The 23,220-nt window shown below is 47.4% G+C and overlaps 2 protein-coding genes across 2 annotated transcripts; both read left to right on the top strand.

The window, feature by feature from the left end:
• The first annotated feature begins 3,164 nt into the window (after window positions 1–3,164).
• PEX26 (peroxisomal biogenesis factor 26) lies at window positions 3,165–8,198 on the top strand. Its single transcript, XM_058022507.1, has 5 exons — window positions 3,165–3,343; window positions 3,701–3,841; window positions 4,203–4,516; window positions 5,216–5,362; window positions 5,752–8,198. The coding sequence occupies exons 1-5, from the start codon at window positions 3,177–3,179 to the stop codon at window positions 5,853–5,855; spliced, it is 873 nt and encodes a 290-aa protein (XP_057878490.1). The 5' UTR covers window positions 3,165–3,176; the 3' UTR covers window positions 5,856–8,198.
• Window positions 8,199–14,367: 6,169 nt separating this feature from the next.
• TUBA8 (tubulin alpha 8) lies at window positions 14,368–19,564 on the top strand. The gene is made up of 4 exons (XM_058023053.1): window positions 14,368–14,410; window positions 15,522–15,670; window positions 16,220–16,900; window positions 19,277–19,564. The coding sequence occupies exons 1-4, from the start codon at window positions 14,383–14,385 to the stop codon at window positions 19,562–19,564; spliced, it is 1,146 nt and encodes a 381-aa protein (XP_057879036.1). The 5' UTR covers window positions 14,368–14,382.
• Window positions 19,565–23,220: the final 3,656 nt, after the last annotated feature.

Below are 23,220 nucleotides of genomic sequence, written 5' to 3'. Positions count from 1 at the left end.
GCAGCCTCAGGCTCCCCTCCCGGGCTGGGCTGCACCTCCTGCATTTGCTGTGCTGCTCCATGACCCTACATAGCAGGAGAAGGGTGCTGGCAGGGTGGGTGCAGCTGACCAGCTGCACTTGACGTCAGCCAGCAGCACAGTGTCCGCACACAGAGCATCATCTGAGCTGCAGCAGGACTCTGCCTGACTGCCAGCCAGAGACACACAGGCAGGAGCTGCTGCTGCCCAGGCCCAGGTCAGCTGAGGAGGATGCACACGTGCCCGACTATGGAGCTCGAGCATCCCTCGTCTCCACAGAGATTATTGTGTTTCAGAATGATTTCATTTTGCTCGTTAACAAATTGCCGGTGAAATAGGTAATTGTTCCTGGCCTGAAGTTAAACAATCCTATTACTGAGTGTTGTTTGCAGGTCAGAGAGCTGCAAGAGGTTTGGCCTTCGAGGCGCCACACTGTCCCCTCTAGGAAGAGGGGTGAAGTACAAAAACATTCCACCATGCCTTACAGAGAAATTAATTTAACCTATAAGCATTGGTATTACAAGGCTGCTTGTCCACCTTGGCTTCTCACACAACCACACACTGCAGCTCATACGGAGCTGCCATTCAGAGCAACTCCACCCTTCCCCTGACCTTCCCAGACTCTAAAATAACTGCATCAGTGTTGCAGCTCTGTCTTTCCATAGGTCTCCATTCATCAGGTGCATCTGCAGGGAAACAGGATCTGACTGTTTGCTGCTCGCTCCCCCACCTGAAACAACAGCCCTGTTCCAAAAGCTGCCTCCGTGACAGCAACACCTACTGCAAACACCACCAGAGCAATGCTGGGCTGCCTTCCTAAGGCACACAACACTGCTGGCTGCTCCCCGTGAAAGAAATCCTTCAAGAGCATCTTTGAGTGATGCAAACTTACCTTGTTTTTGTGCTGTCTCACTCCTTTTCTGAGTCTCAGTGAGGAGCATCCAGCCAGTGAGAGTCTTTTTCAAACTTGATTCCTTATCCATATTTGGGAATTTGTGCTGGGCACTAGCTGGTACGAGGCACGTTCTTCTCACAGTGCACTTTGGGACTTGTAGTTCCCAAAAAGGAATGTTGTTTTCCAAATTGCAAGAGCTGAGCAACAGGAACAGAAATCTGAAACGCCTTTACCTCTGCCTTTGCTCGCTGCTGGGCCCTTTCACATGTTTTCTGTGCAGTGGTTTCATCTCAATCCTCCAGGAACCTCTTCCACAGTTAGGGGCGGTGTGCCAACCCCTTGGATGCACCGCTGTGTAAAAGCTGCTGCTGCAGAGTGCTCCTGCTGCAGCCCAGAGGGGCAGGTACATGGTCCTGCCTCCTGGAAACAGCTACCTAGAAAAAGAGAGCTTTTAATCATATTCGCCACACTGAGATGGTATAGAAAATCCCCTTTGTAAGATATGTTTCACTCTTTAGCATGTTTTGTATTTGCCCATTTGATGTTTTAATTACATAATCATAGTAGGGGGACAGATAAATGTGTCAGTTGTTCAAAAAGGTTTCAGGATAAATCAATCCTGTCTCTCCTGTAGAGATCCATTTTTGAAGAGCGTTTGCGCTGACTGCGGTAATTACCTTGTAACCAAGACACCCTGTTGTTTTTAAATAACAACCCAAGGAGAATGCGAACCGCTGCCTGCCGGGTGCTGCTGGGGACGCTGTCATTACACCCGAGCTGCATTAACAGCGTGATGTGCTCCGAACTGCGGACACGGGGAGCCGGGGGAGAGGTGCCGGGAGGAAGAGGCGGCCGGGAGCGGAGAGCATCCATCACCGGCCCGCTCTCCCGTTAGCATCGCCTCTGCCCGGGGCGAGGGGAGCTGGGACCGTCTGGGGGCTGGGACACCCTCGGGGCTGGTACACTCTCGGGGCTGGTACACTCTCGGGGCTCGTTGGTACACTCTCGGGACTGGGACGCTGTCGGGGCTGGGACACTGTCGGGGCTGGGACACTGTCGGGGCTTGGACACTCTCGGGGCTGGGACATTCTCGGGACTGGGACACCCTCGGGGCTGGTACACCGTCGGGGCTGGGACACTCTCGGGGCTGGGACCCTCTGGGGGCTGGGACACCCTCGGGGCTGGGACACTGTCGGGGCTGGGACACTCTCGGGGCTGGGACACTGTCGGGGCTGGGACACTCTCGGGACTGGGACACTGTCGGGGCTGGGACACTGTCGGGGCTGGGACACTCTCGGGGCTGGGACACTCTCGGGGCTGGGACACTCTCGGGACTGGGACACTGTCGGGGCTGGGACACCCTCGGGGCTGGGACACTGTCGGGGCTGGGACACTGTCGGGGCTGGGCTGACGCCCGGCGGCCGCGGGCAGAACAGCCGAGACGGGCTGTTCCTTCCTCCCTTTGCCTGGGCAGCCACGCGAGGGAGGAGATGAAGGGAGCGCGTTGTGGCAGGGATGGGCACCGATCCCGGTCCCGGAGCTGCGGCCGCAGCCGCTCGGAGCGCTCCCGGAGTGCCCGCTTGCCACCGCTGATCCCCCCAGAGTGACAGTGACAGCAAGGGAAGGGACCATACTGGGTCATCCTGTGCCACCTCCCTGCTCAGTCAGGGGCATTGCAGAGCACACGGCACGGGAATGCATCCTGGTGATTCTGGAATATCTCCATAAAGGGAGGCTCCACACCTTCTCTGGGCAATCTGTTCCAGTGCACGGTCACCGCACACTAAAGAAGTTCTTCCCCCCTGTCCAGTAGAATTTGTTGTGCATCAGTTTCTGCCCATTGCCATTGTCCTATTGCTCGGTACCACAGAGCAGAGCCTGCCTTTATCTTCTTAGCACCGCCCTTTAGGTATTTATACACATTAAAGAGGTCCCCCCTCAGTCCTCTCTTCCCAAGGCTGCACAGACCCAGCTCCCTCAGCCTTTCCTCGTAAGGGATGCTCCAGCCCCGCAGCCATCCCCGTTGCCCCCCGACCCCGGTCCATGCCCTCCTGCAGCCGTGACTACACGTCCCGGCGGCCCGCGGGGCCGGGATGCTCTCCGGGACGGCCCTTCCGCTGCCGGGCGCCTCCATCCCGGCTTTCCGGTGCCTGTCCGAGCCGAGCGGAGCCGGGCCCCGGCGGGGGCGGTGGCGGCGCTGGAGCCGGAGCCGGAGGCTGAGCCGGGCCCGTGCGGGGCCGGGGAGAGCCCTCCCGCCGGTGCCATGAGGGCCGAGCCGCCCGCCTGGGCCCCGGGGCCGGCGCAGGCGGCCGCGCTGCTGGAGGAGGCGGCGGATCTGCTGGTGCTGCACCGCGACTTCGCCGCCGCCGTGGAGCGCTGCGAGGCGGGCTGCGACAGCCTGGGCCCCGGCCCCGGCCCCGGCCACGAGAGGTGCGGGCGTGAGGGGTTGACGGGGTGGTGCTGGGACGCTGCTCGGTGCCGCATCAGCGCCGGGCTGGCTCCCAACTTCAGGGCATGCCTGCACTGCTTTGGGGTTTCTTTTAGCCCTGTCAATATTAAAATGTTTAATCTGTGCGTTTTTGGGGGAAATGCGGTGTGCCCAGGAGCCTTCCCTTCGTTCTCTCAGAGATGCAGTCACAGTCCATATTCTCGGAGGTCAAATTGGCCTTTTTGAAGGGGACAAATAGAGGGGAAGAAGAGAACTGTGTTCACTGAAGGTCACCGGAGAGGATGCAAGGGGAAATGTGGCTGTAAGAACCACTTATTTGGGTGTCTGTTCCTCACCAGTTTTGCAGAAGTGAAATGCTCCCTTTGTGTTGTGGGGATCCAGGCGCTGGCCGAGATGAACCGGTGGAGAGAAGTTCTGTCTTGGGTCCTGCAGTACTACCATGTCCCTGAGCATCTGCCTCCAAAAGTTCTGGAGCTGTGGTGAGTTTCTGTCTGTTGCTGTCAGATATACAGCATATATCTTATGGGGTCTTGTGTTAGGTATAACTGCAGGCCAGGCTTGGGTATTGCGTGATATTTCACTTTGTGTGGTGTGAGCCAGATCTGGCACAGGCCTGTTGTGTGTGTGCTGGAGCATGCCTGCAAGATTGCTTCATGGTGATCAAGGTTAAAATGGGTGATCTCGAGAGAGTAACCTCAATAGCTGCACCTGTTGGCTGCCTCAGAATTCTTTCTGTGCTTTGATGTAGACCCTGATTGATACCTCACGGGTAATATCTGTCAGTGATGTCAGCTTCCACAGGGACTCGGGGATTTCTCATACTTCTCCCTTGCATCCCAGCATCCTGCTGTACAGCAAGGTGGGAGAGCCGCAGGTGATGCTGGAGGTCGGCAGCAGCTGGCTGGGATCCCAGGCCAACCGGAGTCTGCCCGAGTTCGGCTCGCTGCTGGAGCTGTACCTGGCGCAGGTGCTGCTGCCGCTGGGGCGCTTCGGGCCCGCGGAGGAGCTGGTGCGGGGCTGCCCCGCCTTGGACAGCGAGCGGCGCCTGCAGCTCCTCGGCACCATCGGCGACAGCCGCGGCCGCTGGAGGCAGGAGGAGGAGACACGCCCGGGGGCTGAGGAGCAGCAGGACCCAGCCGCAGAAACGCTTCTGGGTGGGTTTTCCCTCTGTTGTTCGTGCCCCTTTGTTACAGTTTCAGTTTCACTTCAGTTTCATGTCATTTCAGTTTCATTTAATTTCAGTTTCATTTCAAACTGGTGAGGTATTGACTGCGCATTAAGAATATTGCCATGATAAACAGGCTATGAGGAATTCCCGTTGTGTATCACAGCAGGAAATAAAAGACTTAGTGATATCTTTGCTGAGAATTGAAAAGCATATTTAGTCTCTGCCAACATCTGGAAATGACAATTAATGCCTAGGATCAAAAGTTTTTGGTTTGGGTTGTTTTTTTTTAAAGTAAAAAGAGGAAAAGTAAGACTACCTGGCAATCCTTTAGGGGTATGTTTTGTTGGCTCTGTGTACAGTTTGCTTCATTTCCATTTAGAGTTGAGTCCAAGTAGAACAATCCCTAGCATTTAAAGTACTGCTTCTTCTACAGAGCTGTAAATCATTGGATGTTTTCTCCCTGGCACAACTTTGGTATAAGATCATGTTGTAGTAAACTAGGGGCCTAAAAAAGAAGTATAATGAAGTGTATTACAAAATTGTACTGTTTCTCTGTTGTTTAAAAAACCAAACCAAATCCAACTCTCATGCAGTCAGACTGCCACTACCTTAGCTTCTTATTGACTATATCTGTGTGATTACTTTTTAAACTTTACTTTGCCCTAACAGCCTTTCTGTTTTCCAGGAGTGCTGTCCCAAAAGCTCCTGACCATGCTGACGTTGCTACGTAGAACACTGAGGTCCATGTCAAACCACTTCTATTTACTTCCTTACAAGAAGATGCTCTTGGCCACTTTTTTGCTGTACCTGGTGGTGGTGAGATTAGACCCAGGTATGGGATTAAGATTTCCAAATTTTAAAATTCCATTGTGGTTATGGAGAAGAAATGAGTTTATTTCTAATAAATCTGGTGTAAATATCTCAGGGAGACAAAAAATCTGGGTGACTAGGAACTTAATGTGTTGAAGCTGAAGTGCATGTAGAAAGATGAAGCTCCACAAATGCCAATTTTCTGCAAACTCTTTCCAGCAGCCAAGGTACAGACTGTGAGAGACAGGCAGAGCTGTCCTAGACTCAGCCTTTTCCTCATCAAAGGAGGGAAGAGAAATTGGTTTTTATTAATTCTAGCTGGGGGTAGTTCTTTCTTAGTATGTTTAGTGTATGTTAGTTTTACCTAGCTAGTTTTACCAATTAGTTTTACCTTTTTGTTCTGTTTTGCAGCTTCTCCTACATCCCTGCCATTCATTTACAAACTGGTCCAGCTCTTCCGACAGGCTTGGGCAGCTGTGCTTTCTCCAGTCCACAGGCCTCCAATTGGAGACTGAGTGTCTGCCCCCACTCAAAGTGTCACCTTGTCTTGGCCATGTTACCAGGCTCTGTAACATGTTCAAATCTGAGCTGTGGACTCCTGGAGTTTCTTCAGACAGGGAATGGTGGTGGATGAATTTCGAAGCCACAGCAAAAATTCCTGACATTTTGCTTGGTCCTGTCCAGCACTAGGGTACAGCCACTCCTATATCTACAACTGAATAAGAATTTAAGAATCCTCCTTTCCAACACTTTGCTTTGGATGTGTCTCTTGAGTGAGGGTTGTGTAGCCAGTTATGAGCTGTGGAAGAAGTTCTCATCCTTGCAAATGCTGAGCAGTTCTCTGAACATGTGCAATTCCTGGAGGACCAGTGATTAGGGGAATATTCTGTTTTCCCTGAAGACATCTGAAAAGCCCAGTTCCTGCAGCATGGGATTGAGGACAAGCACATGGAAGAAAAATACAGGAGAAATTCAAGCCTATTGCATTTTGAAAGCCATGGTTTCTCTTGTGACTGATGCCTCTTTGGACAGGCACACTGGATTTTAATCATATTTAAGCCAGAAAGATGAGGGGGTGGGCCACAGAGACTGTTGTGTTGTATCTACTCTTCTTAAATTACTCTTCTTGCAAATTACAGCACTCAGTGCTTGCCTGATGCATAGTCATTCCTAGAAGCACTTGGTGGTGGTGGTAAGGAAATAGACTTTATTTTTTTAAATTATATTCTATGTTATTGTCTAGTTGAACAACTGAAGTTGTTGCTTTGTTTTGCTCTTTCCCTACCTCTGGCTTTGTTTATGTAGATGTCAAAAAGTCTCTCTGTCTATCTGGAATTGCTCCCCAGGTCCCCAGTACCCAAAGCCCTGAGCTAGATGGGAGTCATGTAGCAATGCTCTGTCATTCAGAACAAAAGAGGATTTTTTAATAGAAAGAGATACTTCTCTGACATCACAAAACTTTCCCCAGATCAGTGGCAGGAAAATTGTACACCTGCAGGTCTATCACCAGACCAGCTCCATTTCTGACCACTTGGAGCAGAAATTGGAGGTTTGGGGTGATAAATTAATTTCTCCTCCATCCATTCATCCATCATCAATTGACAAAGGTAAATTCCAAGGAGGGAGCACTGATCTAACAAAATAATGCTTTTAAACTGTTTTGTGCTGGAGGGGTCAAGTTAAAAGTGAGAAGCCAGGGACAAATTTGCCTCTATCATGCCAGCACCTGTGCCAAAGGGGTGTAAACTCACTGATGCCAGCCCAAACTACAAAATGTCCTCAGAGCAGCCTTTTGGTGGGAGCACCCCAAAGCCACGAGAGGCAGCCAGGGCAGATCCCAGTGTGGTGTCTTGCAGCAGTAGTGCAATAACTCTAGCAATAACCATTCTCCAAGGTGGTGGCTGTTGCTGTTTTCTTCACACAGGGGGTGTTGGCACCCTCAGACTGTTGCTTTGCTCCCTGCTGGGGCACTTTGCAAACAGTCTCATATTCACTACTAAAAGTACTTGTTTGCTTCATCTTAAATTATCCCAAAAAGAGCTACACCCCAGCATTATCGTCAGACAAACTCAGGTTATTTGTGAGTGTAATAATGATCTTACCTAGTTGTCTCAAGAGATTTTAAAACCCAAACCAATCCCATATGCTTCCCCAAAGTTTTGTCTCTACCAGGACTCTACACCAGGTCAAGTAGCCTATAGCTTTTCCATATAAAAAAGTAATTTCTTATATACTCTGCACACCCACGGAAGAGCAGCCTTTGATATTGCAAAATGTTTTCTTTAATCCAGCTGTAAGTGTAGTTACAACACTGAAGCCAACACTTGATGTGAAATCAGATAGAATGAAACACAGATGCTCTGTCTGGAGTTGAGCTCTTCCAAGCAATGACCAGGATCAGTCCTCTGCCCCCCTGCTTTGCAAGGCCTCAGGTTGAGTCCTTTGTAAGCCAGTTAATGAGAGGGCAAACTTCACTCTGAAGTCAGGCCAAATTCTGATCTAAGTGACTGTTAGGTAATGCATACTTTTTGCTGTAGTCTTCTGGCATCATTTTTGGGTGGATGGCAGAGATGCTGTTCTGGAGGTTGGTTTGGACCAGTGGTTTCAACAGACCATACATAGCTTTTAGAATGCTGTTAAATGTCATTTACCAGGACTTCTAACATTAAACTTTATTTTAAGTGTATGTTGGTAACCTTTACTTCATTGGAGTACTACTGATTTAGAATGTATATTGTTTTTAATTCATCATGAGAGAGCAAGAAGGCAGAAATAAGCTATCAGGGTTTTTTTGCAATTAATACTAAAACTGCAGTATGTAATTTTTATAATAAAGTGACTACTGATTTACCTCTGTAGAGTTGCTTGTTTGTGCTGTGATTTGAGTACGTGAAAAAAAAGGGTTTATTGTATTGATACACTACAAAGTATATCAAAGTTTTCAATAATTGTTTCATATTGTTTCATAGTTTCAGCATGTTTGAATTGAGTAGAAAATGTCTTCAGTGTGAATCTGATGAGATCTAATCCACTGATGATGTTGGCAGAGTGTAAGTCTGCACTTTGGCATGGCCAAGAGCAATACTACCAAGAATAAAGTACCTGGTATTCATCATTATTAGATAAATGTATCTTTATATTAGAACTAACTACATTTCTGACCTTGCTGTATTAGGAGAGAACACCTACAAATAAAAAGTAAAAATGCATAACACAGTTCTCTTCAGGGATAATGCCTGAAAACCAGTATTTTATCAATGTAGCAGTGTTATACAGGTACTTAATTACTAGACTTGGGAAGTTCAGAAATCCTGAAATGAAATCCTCCTGGTTCTTCCAGCAGGTGGCAACAAACTAACAGAAAACAATTACACAGGAACACCAGGAAAATGTTCAAATCTTCATTCGCTTACGGAGGAAGGTATTAAAATGAGTGGGAAATCAAAGACACATCCCAAATTAAAAGGAAAAGAGATTTTTGTGTGATCACCTAAGAGCTAAGAGTGCACTGTATTGTAAAATGGCATAATAATGTTCTAGAATAATCCATGATTCTGACACTGCTGGTGAATCATTCCGGTAATGAGCCTGTAGGGAGGGAGTGATGTACATCCAGTAGAGGAGGAAAAGCATTTAACTGTTCCTCATTGGCCTCTTGATGTATTTCAATCTCCAGCATGTTTGCCCACCATATTGAGTTGGGGGAAGAAGGAGAAATCAAACATCATATTCAGAGTGATGGAGCCCTGCGGTCCTGGCTGTATCTGAACACCTGCCTGCCCATGGGAAATGTAAATCTGCTCCTTGGTTTGCTTTGTTTGTGTGCACAACTTTTGCTTTGTGTGTTAAACTATATCTCAACCCACAGGTTCTCCCTGACTCTTCTGATTCAGTGCTCGGTTGCCAGCTGGGGTTAAACCAGTACAGCAGTACTTCTGAGTTCTAGATTATTCAAAAATGCCATTTTCAGAGATGTGTCTGTCTTTAGAGAAAAAGGCTTTAGGTTTCATATGGCAGAGGTTTCTGCCCACAGAGGTTCAATGCCAACATCCATCATGACTTTCCAAGAATCCAGCAAAGAGTAATGATTTGCAGGTTTATGTAAAGAGCAGCAAAATGAAGACTATACCAAAGTGACTTTATAAAAACCAGTATGAACTAGTTCTAGTTGTCACTGTAAAAATGTAGGTGTTAAAGATACTTCTATGCTGGTTGCCAGCTGGTTGCCAGTGGCAGAACAATCTATTGATATCATCATGTCAGAGCAGACTAACCTACATTTTAGAAATTAAACATCATCATAAACAGTTGATATATAAAGTCAGGGGATACATGATGCAGATTCAAGCAATTAAGTGTGCCTTCCTTTTGTTACTTAAGGGTTGCAACCACAAGGATTTCCCTACTGAGAGAAGCTGCTGCTTTCCAGTGGTGAACTAGTGCAGAAGGAGCAAAGTGGAGGAGGTGACTGCACTAATTTGGTGTCAGAATGTTGGGGTGATGCCTCCAGATCTGTCCTGCAATAAACACTGCAGTAAGAATCAAATTTCTTTCTGAGCTTGGGCAGAGAAGTGAGAGTCCGTACTGAAAGCTGTTCCATACTGCTGACAGCACATGGAAAGAGAAGTAATAGAAGTAAATTGAGATGTTAATAAAGAAGGCAGGAGATAATTTAAAAGCACTAGTAGAGCACACTTAAGAATGGTAGTTATGTTTACTAAAATGGTACTATGTTTACACACTAAAAGCATGCTTAAGAATGGTAGTTATGTTTACTTTTTTACTTCTCTATTTTTGTTTTTCTTCTATCCTTCTCTTTTCCATTCATTTGCTCTCTTCTGCCTTCTGCACTGGAATTCAGGTGTGATTTTCACCTACAGAAGTTTGTGCTGGCAGAACAGGGAGCTGGAATGCCGTGTGCGTCGCAGGTGATGTGCACCCCCGAGGTGAGAGAAAGCACAGTGTACAACGTGTTCCATGGCCAGGCTCCAGATCAGTCAGCATGCCAGCCCTGGCTGCACTGGGTTTGTGTGGAGGGTTTGCCTGGGAGGGTGCTGGGGCAGCAGGGTGACCTCGTCCCCGGCGCGGTGACGCTGAAGCGCAGCAGCAGGTGCTGGGGCTGGGCCCTGGAGCTCCTGCCCTGCAGAGCCAGGCTCCTGCACTGACCTGCCAGCAGGGACCCCAAAGGGAGGGAAACACCCCTGGACACACCATGGTAAGGGAATGGGGGAGCCCTGGGCACACGGGGACGGGGAGGGCTCTGGGGTCTGGTGTTGTTATCAATAGGTTTTGCCACCAAACCTGATCTCACACACCACTCACTATGTAAGGAAATGGGAAAGGAGTGCAGAAAATCTCACTGAAGCATTACAGCATTAAGTTTCTTCAGAGAGTCCTTAAATAGTGAGATAATATAAGTGAGATTTATAAGTTAAATTACATGTGGAGTCTTAGCTGCTTGGTTCTTTCTGTTGAGACCATATTTTCTCAACACCAGTACATTTTCATACGAGACAATTCTTTTTTAGAAATAAACCAAAAAAGTCATTTGTCTTTGTGTCTGTTTCAAATTAATTTAGCCCCAGTGGCTATACTGTCCACAGCTATACAGGGTATGCATGTGTATTTCTGGAGTCCATGAATTCTTTTATATATGTATGCATTTAAGTAAGTGAAAAGATGCCCTTTGTTTTTAAGTTTTGGCTGTTTGTTATAAATTCGTAGAAATCTCTCAAAACCTCTTAGAATGTGAAAAAAATCCATTTCACCTTGTACCCCAGTATGTCTCTAGCACTGAGTCTAATTTTGGTGCAGAGGAAGAACCATGTTACCTTCTGCCAGCTCATCTCACAGGCAAAATACTTCCAGGGGCTTCCCAGACTTAGGGAAGTGAGTGAGTTTGTGGAACAGCTGGAACACTAAACTCTCCCTTTTGCAGTAAATCCTGGAGAGAGATTGTCTTTTTCAGAGTCAAAGTTGTCCCAGGTGTAGTTTCACTGTTTCTTTGTTAAACCTGTCCTGGGTCTACAGACATTTAAGTGGTGGGATGTGAAACATGAGTTTGGAAATGGCTCCAAATTAAAATATCACATAAAGATCAGTTTACTCTGGCTGTAAGGCTGAAGAAGGCCCACCCTCTTCCCTGCTAAAAGTCTGGCATCTATTTTAATGCTCTTCACTATGCAAAGTCAGAAACCTGTTTCTCACTGTCTTCTCTCTTTGCCAGAATATTTCCAAATTATTGCTGGGGAAGGAGAAGATGAAATAGCTCAAAAAGCAGGCTTGAGATGTGGTTTCAAACTAGTGCTGCTGAAAACAGTCTGAAAAGTCTTCAACTGCAGTCCTGTATGAAGTTTTTTATAATAACTTCCTCAGGCAGCACTTACTTGTTCTATCTGTGAAAAACAGACCGATTCCTCTACAGACCTGAAGAAATGAGCAGAGCAGTTCATATTTTAAAATACTGCTTGGCTTGTAATTGTAATTTTGCTTTAAAAGATATTATTTTTAAAAGCCAGCTGGCCTCATTGCTGTGTGTGAAAAGAAAAGAAACCCTTACTTTTCTTGCTGCCTGCCAGCCTCACAGATTCATACTGGGATTTGAAACAAAAGGCAGAAACCTGCCCTGTGGAAAGCCAGCATTAATTGAATTCTCTAAGCCCAAATATGCCTTTGGTGTCTCCTGAGTTATCCTCCAGATTGCAACACAGTGACTTATGAAGCCCCCCTGTCACCCAGATCACTCAGAGACTTTTGCACAACTCAGTTGACAAAAACCAGGGTTGTGCAAGAACACTTGAGAGCACATGCATTTGCGGAGTCAGCAAAAATTCTCAGCTTGGAAATTAGTACTGAATAGAAATGATTTATTTCATTGAATAAAAGCTTTAAAAAGATTTAAAAGATTTAAATGTTCATGTTCATTTGAACTTCTGGGGATGACTAGCTGGGGCAGGGCTGACTTTTGAAATTCCAGTTGCTTCTGAAAACAATGTCTTCAGTTATGTTTCTTAAACACAAATTTATGCCAATTTGTGAAGAAAACGCTGCTCCAGCGATGTTGCTGGTCACACATTGTGACTGAAAATTTAGTTTTTGGGGAGGATACATTTAATTCTCAGGTCACAGAATGATTTTGCTGGGTAAGCAGTTACAGAATTTAATTAAAAAAAAAATTAACTGGTCAAATCTGATGGTGCCATTGGTTATCTCTAAATGCAGTATCACAAAACAAGGATGAGTGAGGACCATCCTCTGCTCTTAAAGCCAAGCCTGCTTCACAGCTGGGCATCTCAGTTCTCCTTCCCTCTCCAAAGCCTGGCAGTGGTCAGTGAGCTGCTCACTGGAAACCATTCTGGACAATGAGTTGTTTTCTGCATTGTCTGGATAAATATTATCTGGCATAAGCCAAAACTGTGCCATTTTTTTGGAATTATCAATCAGCACAGGAGATCACAGGCCAGTTTTCAGTACTATGATATTTTTTTACTCCCTAGTACAGACAGGGCCCTGGGGATCATAAAACAAGAGCTCAGGCAGCTTTAATTGCTCCAAAGCAGAAACCAAATCTGAAAAAATCCACATGGCTGAAACCATTCTCTCCTCAAAAAAATGCCTTTCACTACACCCAGTGTTGCAACTGCTGGGACTAACCCAGAAGTATTTGCTTTATAATTCTGCTTGTGAACTTATGAAATCCAGCAGCAGGGCCCTCATGCTCCTGCGCTTTTAAGTGTACAGGATTTTGGAGCAATTGACAGCTGCCTGCTTTAGGCTGGTGTTACACAGTTTTCTCTTCCTGGCTGCCACAGAAAGAACACTGGAAATCATTAAAATACGCTTCACTGCAATGGCACTGACAAGCAATGGAGTAAAATTGTGATGTAAAATTAATGGCTGCTCAGGAGCTGGAAGGAACATTTATTTTGACCAAGAAAATCTGGAATAATTTCCTTGGGTGAAAGCAGCTCTTCCAAACTTCCACACTAGCCTGCTGTCAGAGAGTAGAAGGATCAAAAGACATGATCTGCCTTGGGTTACATAAGGGTGAGGGATGCCACGTGGCTGTGTCAGGTTCCAGCCAGGATAAAAATAAACTAAACTGGGATGTGCTCCTCAGCAGGGCCAGTCCAGGAAGAAAGGTGGGGTTTGAGTAATTGAAATTTATTTTTCCTGACTGTTTTAATGCACTTCTGTAGTACAGCACACACATCTCAATTTTTTAAAGAACTGTCCGGTCACTGTCATATTTTCTGAAAAATCCCTTTTGCCCAGGATTCTTCTCCTGGGAAGCTGAGAAACCTCAGAGAAAAAGGAAAACAATATTATCTCATTTGCTTCTCCTGTGATTTGCTCTTTTGGAATGTGGTTGGAGATTGTTTATCCAACATGTGAATTGTTTTGACTTAAAGACCAATCACAGTCAGGCTGTGTCAGACTCTGAGGAGAGAGTCACGAGTTTTTGGTTAGTATCTTGTTTAGCCTTCTGTAAGTATCCTTTCTCTATTCTTTAGTGCAGTTTTAGTATAACACAACATAACATAACATAACATAACATAACATAACATAACATAACATAACATAATAATAAATTACTCTTTTAAGAACATAGAGTCAGATTCATAATTTCCTCCCTTCATTGGGGACCCCAAAAATACCACACTGTCCCAGTGTCTGGCATGTGCAGTCCCATTGTGGTCACGGGGCTGAACAACCAAACAAACAGCTGACAGTGACAATTCACTGATTTTTTGGAAAAGCAATACACTGGGAAAAGGTGACCACCAGGAACAGGGAGGGCTGAGGCACATGGATTTTCCTGACCCTGCCTCTCCTCTCTCCCCTCAGCGTGAGTGCATCTCTGTCCACGTGGGCCAGGCTGGAGTGCAGATAGGAAACGCCTGCTGGGAACTCTTCTGCCTGGAGCACGGCATCCAGCCCGATGGCACCTTCAAGGACCTGCAGGACAGACTCAGCTCTGATGACTCCTTCACCACGTTTTTCAATGAAACAGCCACTGGGAAGCACGTGCCAAGGGCTGTCATGGTGGACTTGGAGCCCACTGTGGTAGGTCAGTACAGAAACAAACCTGCAAAACGGAGATGAGATTGCTTTTCCTCACATCACCTTATATCTCCACTGGCACAAAGTGGCCCTTTGCACCTCAGGCTACAACTAGGTAGCAAGAAATCAATTTTCTTGTGACACAGGATGCCAGATTCTGTCATAGGTCTTACAAATATAGGAACAGGAGGATCCCCAGCAGTTTAATGGCTGGTACACGTGGTGTGCACAGCTTCTCTTTGCATCAATATTTAACTTTTGGGTTTGTTTATCGTGACATTTTTGCCATTCAGATTCTGCTTTTCTTCTGTTTGGATTTAAAGCAGGAGCCTGATCGCTTCCCTCCAATAATAGAAGAATGTCTAAAAATTGGGACACCTGAATTTCTTCACACTGTTTTTTTCTGGGGACTTGTGGATGCAGGTTGTACTTGTCACTGACAAGCTCGTGAGAAGAGAAGTGGCTGGACTGAAGATGCACAATAAATCAAACAAATGCAACAATGAAAAAATGCTCTGGAGACATTTCCCTTCTCCATCAGCATCTGTCTTTTGGCATCATGAGCTCTTGATGCCAACAACAACCAGAATTTCTTGGCACTGGAGCATATTCTTACTGTCACCGTGATATTTTCTGAAAAATCCCTTTGCCAAAATTTCTTCTCCTGGGAAGATGAGAAGCCTCAGTTTCTCCATGTTTTGCTGCTCTGGAATGTGGTCTGGAGATTGTTTATCCAAACATGTGAATTGTTTTTAAATAATGACCAATCACAGTCCAGCTGTGTCGGACTCTCTGAGTCAGTCACGGGTTTTTACCATTCATTCTTGTTAATCCTTCTGATGTATCCTCTCTCTTTCTTTAGTATAGCTTTAGTATAGCATTTTAAAATATAATATAATATAATATATATAATATATATAATATATATAATATATATAATATATATAATATATATAATATATATAATATATATAATATAATGAATGGAATGGAATGGAATAGAATAGAAATAATAAATCAGCCTTCTGAGAACATGGAGTCAGATTCTCATCTCTCACCTCATCCTTAGGACGACCCTCACAAAGATCACATTCTTACAATTTCGCTTTTTTCTTCAGATGAAGTTCGGGCTGGCGCCTTCCGGGAGCTTTTTCACCCAGAACAGCTGATCACTGGAAAGGAGGATGCAGCCAATAATTATGCCCGTGGCCACTACACCATTGGCAAGGAAAGCATTGACATGGTGCTGGACCGTGTCCGTAAGCTGGTAAGTGCCAGCAGCTCTGAAACAGCAGTTTGGGCTCTGCGGAAGGAAGAAGGGCAGAACTAACAGCTTGTTAATTGCAAATGATACCCATGGTTCAGCAAAGAGATTGCAAGTCATACAGATGGTATTTGGACATGGTACAGAAGAGAGAAGCCCAGTAGTTCACTTCCCAGCTGCATGATTCCAGGCTTTTTTATCAAGTGGTTATGAATATGTAATTTTTAATTACTAGCACAGCCCTACAGCACCTATACTGATACTGAAGGGTGGATTAAGCAGTTGTACATTGCTGGTTTCAGCTAGAGTAACAGAACAGTGTGAAGTTCAGAGAGAGAGAGGCTTGGACAGACCCTTATGTTATAAGTTGAGACAGTGAGGAAAGCAAAGGTTGGAACTATCACCAGCCCTTTCCCAGGAAAACCTGACATGAAATCTGTGCTGTATACTGCCTGTGACTGCTCACTCCTTCAGCTCAGGACAAGCACACATGGCAAAGTCTGTTCCACCTTTTTCAGTCATCGCTGTTTCACTTTCCCTTTTGCTTTCCAGACCGATGCCTGCTCTGGTCTGCAAGGATTCCTGATCTTCCACAGCTTTGGTGGCGGTACGGGCTCTGGATTCACCTCCCTGCTGATGGAACGCCTCTCTGTGGATTACGGCAAGAAGTCCAAACTGGAGTTCGCCATCTACCCAGCCCCTCAGGTCTCCACTGCCGTGGTGGAGCCCTACAACTCCATCCTGACCACGCACACCACGCTGGAGCACTCGGACTGCGCCTTCATGGTGGACAACGAGGCCATCTACGACATCTGCCGCCGCAACCTGGCCATCGAGCGCCCCACCTACACCAACCTCAACCGCCTCATCAGCCAGATCGTGTCCTCCATCACGGCCTCGCTGCGCTTCGACGGCGCCCTCAACGTGGACCTGACCGAGTTCCAGACCAACCTGGTGCCCTACCCGCGCATCCACTTCCCGCTGGTGACCTACGCGCCCATCATCTCCTGCGAGCGCGCGCACCACGAGCAGCTCTCCGTGGCCGAGATCACCAACGCCTGCTTCGAGCCCAACAACCAGATGGTCAAGTGTGACCCCAGGCACGGCAAGTACATGGCCTGCTGCATGCTCTACCGCGGGGACGTGGTGCCCAAGGACGTCAACGTGGCCATTGCTGCCATCAAGACCAAGAGAAGCATCCAGTTTGTCGACTGGTGCCCAACAGGCTTCAAGGTGAGTGGATTCGGTAGATATCAAGGTGAGTAGGGCTGCCATAGTGGATATTTTTGCCCAACGTCCGGGAGGAATGGTGCATCTGACTCCATCTTATCAGAAGGCTAATTAATTACTTTATTATGCTATGTTATTCTCTATTATATTACATCTAAATTACATTACATCTAAACTGAATCTGCCAAGCACCCAACTGCCCAGCATCTTGTGACTGTCACACACGTGGATCCAATTGGCCAATGACTCAAAACTCACACCCGAATCCAGTTATCAATTCCCTTCAGGTAAACAATCTTCCGCAATGCATTCCACTTGTGAACAAACAAGGTGCAGCAAATGAGATAAGAATTGTTTTGATCATTCTTTGCTTCTCTCACTGCTTCTCTCAGGTTCAGAGAATGTGAATCTCACAGGGCTGCCACAAGCTTCTCTTTAGTGTTGAAAGGGGAGGTTCAGCCCAGCAGAAAACTTGTATTTTAAAGTTTTCTAGTAGAAAACTTGTATTTAAAGTATCTAATCTATTTCACCTATTTCCCCCAGAACATGGGGTATGGGGATACCCCAGTCATCAGTTTCTCTGGGTCTGGACTGAAGGCACTTGAGACAGTAACTCATGTTTGGACTCAGGTGTTTATCATTTCTTATCAGTAAAACAGTCTCACTGCTGTGAGTTCAGCAGCAAGGCACAAAATGGCCAACAATCTCTGGTTACAAGGTCTTTTAAGACCAAACTATCCAATTAAGAACTGACACCCAGATTATCTTCCCTTTTAACCCAATGACTGATCCCAAAGAGCCCCCAGTGCAGATTTTCCTGCCCAATTACAAAATGCCACCCAAACCCATGGAGAAGGAAGAAGAAGCATGAAGAAGAAACCCAGCACAACACCCTGTGCCCTCCATCTTGCTCCCATCCACAACACACTAAAAATCCCAAAACCTCAATTTCTCACCAAGTGATACACCTACACTGCTCTCTATAATCCATTTCACACTTTTGTGGATTCCAGTCTATCTTGAACTCTGGGAAACTTTCTCCATGAATGAGGGTCAGAGTCAGTGCTGCCCTGGGGGTCAGGGCACCCCAGAGCAGACACAGAAATATTCCAGTGCCCTGGGTTTCCACAATGGGGGAATATAGATATTTCCCAATGAACGTAAGAAGGATGCATTTATATCAAATGTGCCTTTTCTCCTTTGGACATCTCATTGACACAGGCTCTTAGATATTTAAATAAGTAGAAATTAGAAGTGCACATGGGTTAAAATTGAAAGAAGTTTCAATTTCAGACCTGACCTTTGGAACAGCCAATGAGCATTGCCTCTGAGGCACAATCTAAAATTGAGGAAATACCAAAGTTGATAAAATTAATAAAGGAAGGAAACACTCATATTAGGGAATCTCTTAGTTAACCTAGAAATATTATACAGCCTCTCCCCACTGCTTACACAGCAGTGTCTGGAAATACATTTTCAACATTAATACAGACATTACCAGTGGAAAAGCATTTGTCATACAAGCAGCTCCTTCAGCAATGAAAGCTCCCAACTGGGAACCAAGATTTTATGTTAGTTTCTACAGAGTATCTTGGTGAAACACTATGTTCAGTATTGAGTAGCTGTTAAAAAAGCTACAAACTTGTCAGTGTGCATTAATGTCACAGACATATTTTATGAAAAATCCCTTTGCCAGGATTTTTTCTCCTGAGAAGCTGAGAGGCCTCAGAAACGAGATGTAAACAATGATTATCTGCTGCTGTGGAATGCAACAGGTGCATCTGTGATTGGTCTCATGTGGTTGTTTTTAATTAATAGCCAATCACAGTCCAGCTGTCTTGGACTCTCAGTCAGTCACAAGATTTTATTATCTATCCTTTCTTTTCTTTTCTTTACTAGCCTTCTGATGAAATCCTTTCTTCTATTCTTTTAGTATATAGTATAGTATATATATATAGTATAGTATATAGTTTTAATATATAAAAACAAAAAAAATATATACATATCATAAAATAATAATATATATAATAAAATTATATATATCATAAAAATATATATAATAGATATCATAAAATAATAAATCAGGCTTCTGAAACATGGAGTCAAGATTCTCATCTCTTCCATCATCCTAGGACCCCTGAGAACATCACCACACATTAAACAGTAGAATAGTGTAGATATTAGAGTGAGTAAATAGATATTAGAGTGAGTTTCATGCTGTTTGACATTTGTGATGGCTTTTGCCACCTGGCACCACTCTACCCCAGCATTTTCACTCACCTTCCTTCAGCTCTTTGGCTGCCTCCTGCTCCTGCTGTTAGGAAATAAATTGTACACATAAATAAGTGGTACAGCCTTTTCTCCCATCCCTGTTTCCAGGTTGGGATCAACTACCAGCCCCCTACGGTTGTCCCTGGAGGGGACCTGGCGCAGGTGCAGCGGGCTGTGTGCATGCTGAGCAACACCACGGCCATCGCCGAGGCCTGGGCGCGGCTGGACCACAAGTTCGACCTGATGTACGCCAAGAGAGCCTTCGTGCACTGGTACGTGGGAGAAGGCATGGAGGAGGGAGAGTTTGCAGAGGCCAGGGAGGACCTGGCTGCTCTGGAGAAGGACTATGAAGAAGTGGGAACTGACTCGTTCGAAGAAGAGAATGATGGGGAGTAATTAAAAAATGCATTTTGTGTCTGTATCGCTGTACGGCATGTGTCAACAATCAGCTCAGCTTTTCTGTATGTTGTAAACATAAATTTAGGAGAGGACATTTTTTATTAATTATCCTGTAAGATACCATCAGCTGTAGTCTGGGGTCCCTGGGGCACGCTAGGGAGGGACTGGGGGCACTTGAGAGGGACTAGAGGCACTGGGGTGGGATTAGGAAGATGAAATCAAAAAGAGAAAGAAAAAAGATCTTCCCTGAGCTGCTCCACCTGCTCAGGTGCTGCTCCCCTCTCCTGCACTGCCCTCGGGCACAGGGATTGTCCCTTTGCACACCTGAGCAATGCCCCAGGAGCACCCAGGTGCTCCCCCTGCCCTGCAGATGCTGTCTCTGCTGTCCTTTGGGAGATTCTCGAGGATGACTCCCTCCAGCAGGTACAGGAACCCATAACCCCCTGAAAGCAGCCCTGAGCAGGGCCGGGCCCTCCTCATCCTCCCTGACCACACCTGGGGCTGCCCCGACCCTTTTCATCCTCACTGACCGCACCTGGGGCTGCCCTGACCCTCCTCATCCTCACTGACCACACCTGGGGCTGCTTCAACCCCTCCTCATCCTCCCTGACCACACCTGGGGCTGCCCCGACCCTTTTCATCCTCACTGACCACACCTGGGGCTGCCCTGACCCTCCTCATCCTCCCTGACCACACCTGGGGCTGTCCTGCCCCTCCTCATCCTCACTGACCACCGCGGGGCTGCCCTGGACAGGGATTTCCGCAGGGGTTTCACTGAATGCCGCTCTGAGCCTCACTCACCAAGCCGAGCAAGCCTCGCTGCTTCCACGTTAAACCTGAGGCTGCCTGGGATGAAGAAAACCAGAACCGATCAATCGGGATCGCAGCATCCCAAAGTTACCGGGATGGGCCGGGATGGGGCACCGCGGAAAACCCGGAACGGATGTACCCGGAATACGGAATGGGGGAAAACCCGGACTGGATTTCTCTGGAATATGGAATGGGGGAAAACCCGGACTGGTTTTTTTCCTGGAATATGGAATGGGGGGAAACCTGGACTGGATTTTTTTTCCCCAGAATACAGAATGGGGAAAAACCTGGACTGGATTTTTTTCCTGGAATGTGGAATGGGGGAAAACCCAGACTGGATTTACCTGGAATATGGAATGGGGGACAACCCAGACTGGATTTACCTGGAATATGGAATGGGGAAAAACCCAGACTGGATTTTTTTCCTGGAATACGGAAGGGGGGAAAACCCAGGCTGAATTCTCCTGGAATATGGAATGGGAGAAAACCCGCACTGGTTTTTTTCTCCTGGAATATGGAATGGGGGGAAAACCCAGACTGGATTTTTTTCCCCAGAATATGGAATGGAGAAAAAATCTGGACAGGATTTGCTCCAGAGTACGGAATGGTGAAAAACCCGGACTGGATTTTTCCCCCAGAATACAGAATGGGGGAAAAACAGGACTGGATTTTCCTGGAATATGGAATGGGTGAAAACCTGGAGTGGATTTCCCTGGAATATGGAATGGGGAAAACCCTGAAATAGATAATCTCAGAACATCAAATTGGGGAACCTGGACTGGATTTTCCCAGAATAGGGAATGGGGGGAAAGATGGGGGAAAACACGGTTTGATCCCAGTCTTCCGTGCAGAAGTGTACAGCAGAAGCCATGTTCCTAAACCATGCAAACCAAATTGTTCCAGCAGTGCGTGCTGCTCAAACACTCAACCATCACTGGAGCCGCCCAGGTGCTGTAAGAGACCAGCTGTTGGTGCTCGTGGCTTGAACAATCACTGGGTGCTGCTCCAGTGATGCTCGGAGGGGCCTCCCAGGTGCAGGGGATGTGCACACCTGAGGCTTCAGCCTGGGTTTGCAGATAAAGAAGGGGATGATAAGAGACAATCCTGCCAGGTGGGATAGGTCCTTGTCAAGCCTCCCTTACACAATGACTCAGTACTCTCCAAGTACTGGGACATTCACATCTCAGATGAGGCAATTCAAGTTGGCTGATTTGACATAACACTTCCTGAAGGCTTTTTAGATCTCATCCTGACCACCAACATTACACTTCATTTTATTTGCAAGCACACTCAGTAATTAGGAGTCCTGCTTTTGAAGCAGTTAATGCACTTTTTGGAGTTGTTTGGACATTAGGAGTGCCGTGGCAATTATCAGCAGCTAGCAGCTTTTGTCCAAGGGGCAAGCAGTGTGTTTGGACACTCAGACACTGCTGCCTTTCAGTTTGAGTTTCCCTTCATCTGAGCCCATTTTCTGGGCTCTGCCTGCTGCCTGCTTTGGAAGGGCCATGTCACGACTGAGTTCTGCAGGCAGAGCTTAAAACATTCTTAAGGCATAATACTCCTCCTAACTGAGTGCCCAGGCTCTCACAGGGGTCATCACCAAAAGCTGTTTCAACTGCACACTGCTTTAGCAACTTCCACCTGGCAGATCTAGCTCCTGTTCAACCTCCAGTGTCCTTTTGCACTTTGCTCAGGTGGTTTCGTTCTCTCTGGCCAGTTTATGGCTTAGAGGTTCTCCTCTTTCCCTTCCTTCCTTCCTTCTACCAGCCAGTCGCCACACAAGCCAGTAATAGAAAGGGAACATCACTAAATTTAAACTATTGCTGAGAACCTCTGCCACAAGGCAAGACACTGAGTTATTTGTGAAACTGAGCCCTTCTGCTCAGAAGTCCCTACAGATACCCACATCCCCTCTGTGACGATTCAGGACAGTTTTCACTGTCCCTGTGCCTCCACTGAAGACCTGCTGAGACTGAAGAGGTGTGCTGCCTCTGACAGAGCCAGGCAGTGTGAGCAGAGGGTTTGCAGCTGGAACCCTTCCACAAGGACATCCCTGATGGGCTCCAGATGACCTCTGTGAAATCCTCCCGTGCGTGTTTCCTCCCCACGGCTCCGTGGGGCTGCACAGAGGTCCCTGACACAGGGCTGGGAGCGCAGCTGTGCGCGGACAGCTCAGCCTCACAACGCTTCCCCCAGCGATTTACATGAAGGGACAAAGAACCCGCAGTGAAAACCCCCGGGTCCCTTTCTCCCAGCCCCCTCCGTGCCTGCCGGGAGGCGGCGCAGGGCGGCTCCGAGTTTCACTTTCTGTGTCTGCTCCCGGCCGAGCGGGAAATGAAAACTGAGCGGCTCCGAGAGCGGGGCGGGCGCTGCCGCTGCCTGACGCGCCGGGGCCGCCCCGCCCCGCTCCGCTCCGCCCTCAGCCCGGCCGGATCCCTGAGCTCTGCCGGATCCCTGAGCTCTGCCGGATCCTGCAGCTCTGCCGGATCCCCGAGCCCTGCCGGCTCCCTGAGCTCTGCCGGCTCCCTGAGCTCTGCCGGCTCCCTCAGCCCTGCCGGCTCCCTCAGCCCGGCCGGATCCCTCAGCTCGGCCGGATCCCTGAGCCCTGCCGGATCCCTGAGCTCTGCCGGATCCCTCAGCCCTGCCGGCTCCCTCAGCCCGGCCGGCTCCCTCAGCCCGGCCGGCTCCCTCAGCCCGGCCGGATCCCTCAGCTCGGCCGGATCCCTCAGCCCGGCCGGATCCCTCAGCCCTGCCGGCTCCCTCAGCCCTGCCGGCTCCCTCAGCTCTGCCGGCTCCCTCAGCCCTGCCGGATCCCGCATCCCTGCCGGACCCCTGGATGAGCG

Source organism: Melospiza georgiana, chromosome 4 (assembly GCF_028018845.1).
Source record: "Melospiza georgiana isolate bMelGeo1 chromosome 4, bMelGeo1.pri, whole genome shotgun sequence".
NCBI lineage: Eukaryota > Metazoa > Chordata > Aves > Passeriformes > Passerellidae > Melospiza > Melospiza georgiana.
The sequence above is the reverse complement of the archived record's forward strand: the minus strand, read 5'-3'. Positions and strand labels throughout refer to the sequence as shown.

Excerpts from the sequence above, each read along its gene's own strand:
- PEX26 (XM_058022507.1), top strand. The coding sequence starts at position 3,177 with ATGAGGGCCGAGCCGCCCGCCTGGGCCCCGGGGCCGGCGCAGGCGGCC. Across the intron at positions 4,517-5,215 it reads AGCCGCAGAAACGCTTCTGG|GAGTGCTGTCCCAAAAGCTC; the intron begins GTGGGTTTTCCC and ends TCTGTTTTCCAG. Across the intron at positions 5,363-5,751 it reads GGTGGTGAGATTAGACCCAG|CTTCTCCTACATCCCTGCCA; the intron begins GTATGGGATTAA and ends TCTGTTTTGCAG.
- TUBA8 (XM_058023053.1), top strand. The coding sequence starts at position 14,383 with ATGGTGGACTTGGAGCCCACTGTGGTAG. Across the intron at positions 15,671-16,219 it reads TGGACCGTGTCCGTAAGCTG|ACCGATGCCTGCTCTGGTCT; the intron begins GTAAGTGCCAGC and ends TTTGCTTTCCAG. Across the intron at positions 16,901-19,276 it reads GGTGCCCAACAGGCTTCAAG|GTTGGGATCAACTACCAGCC; the intron begins GTGAGTGGATTC and ends CCCTGTTTCCAG.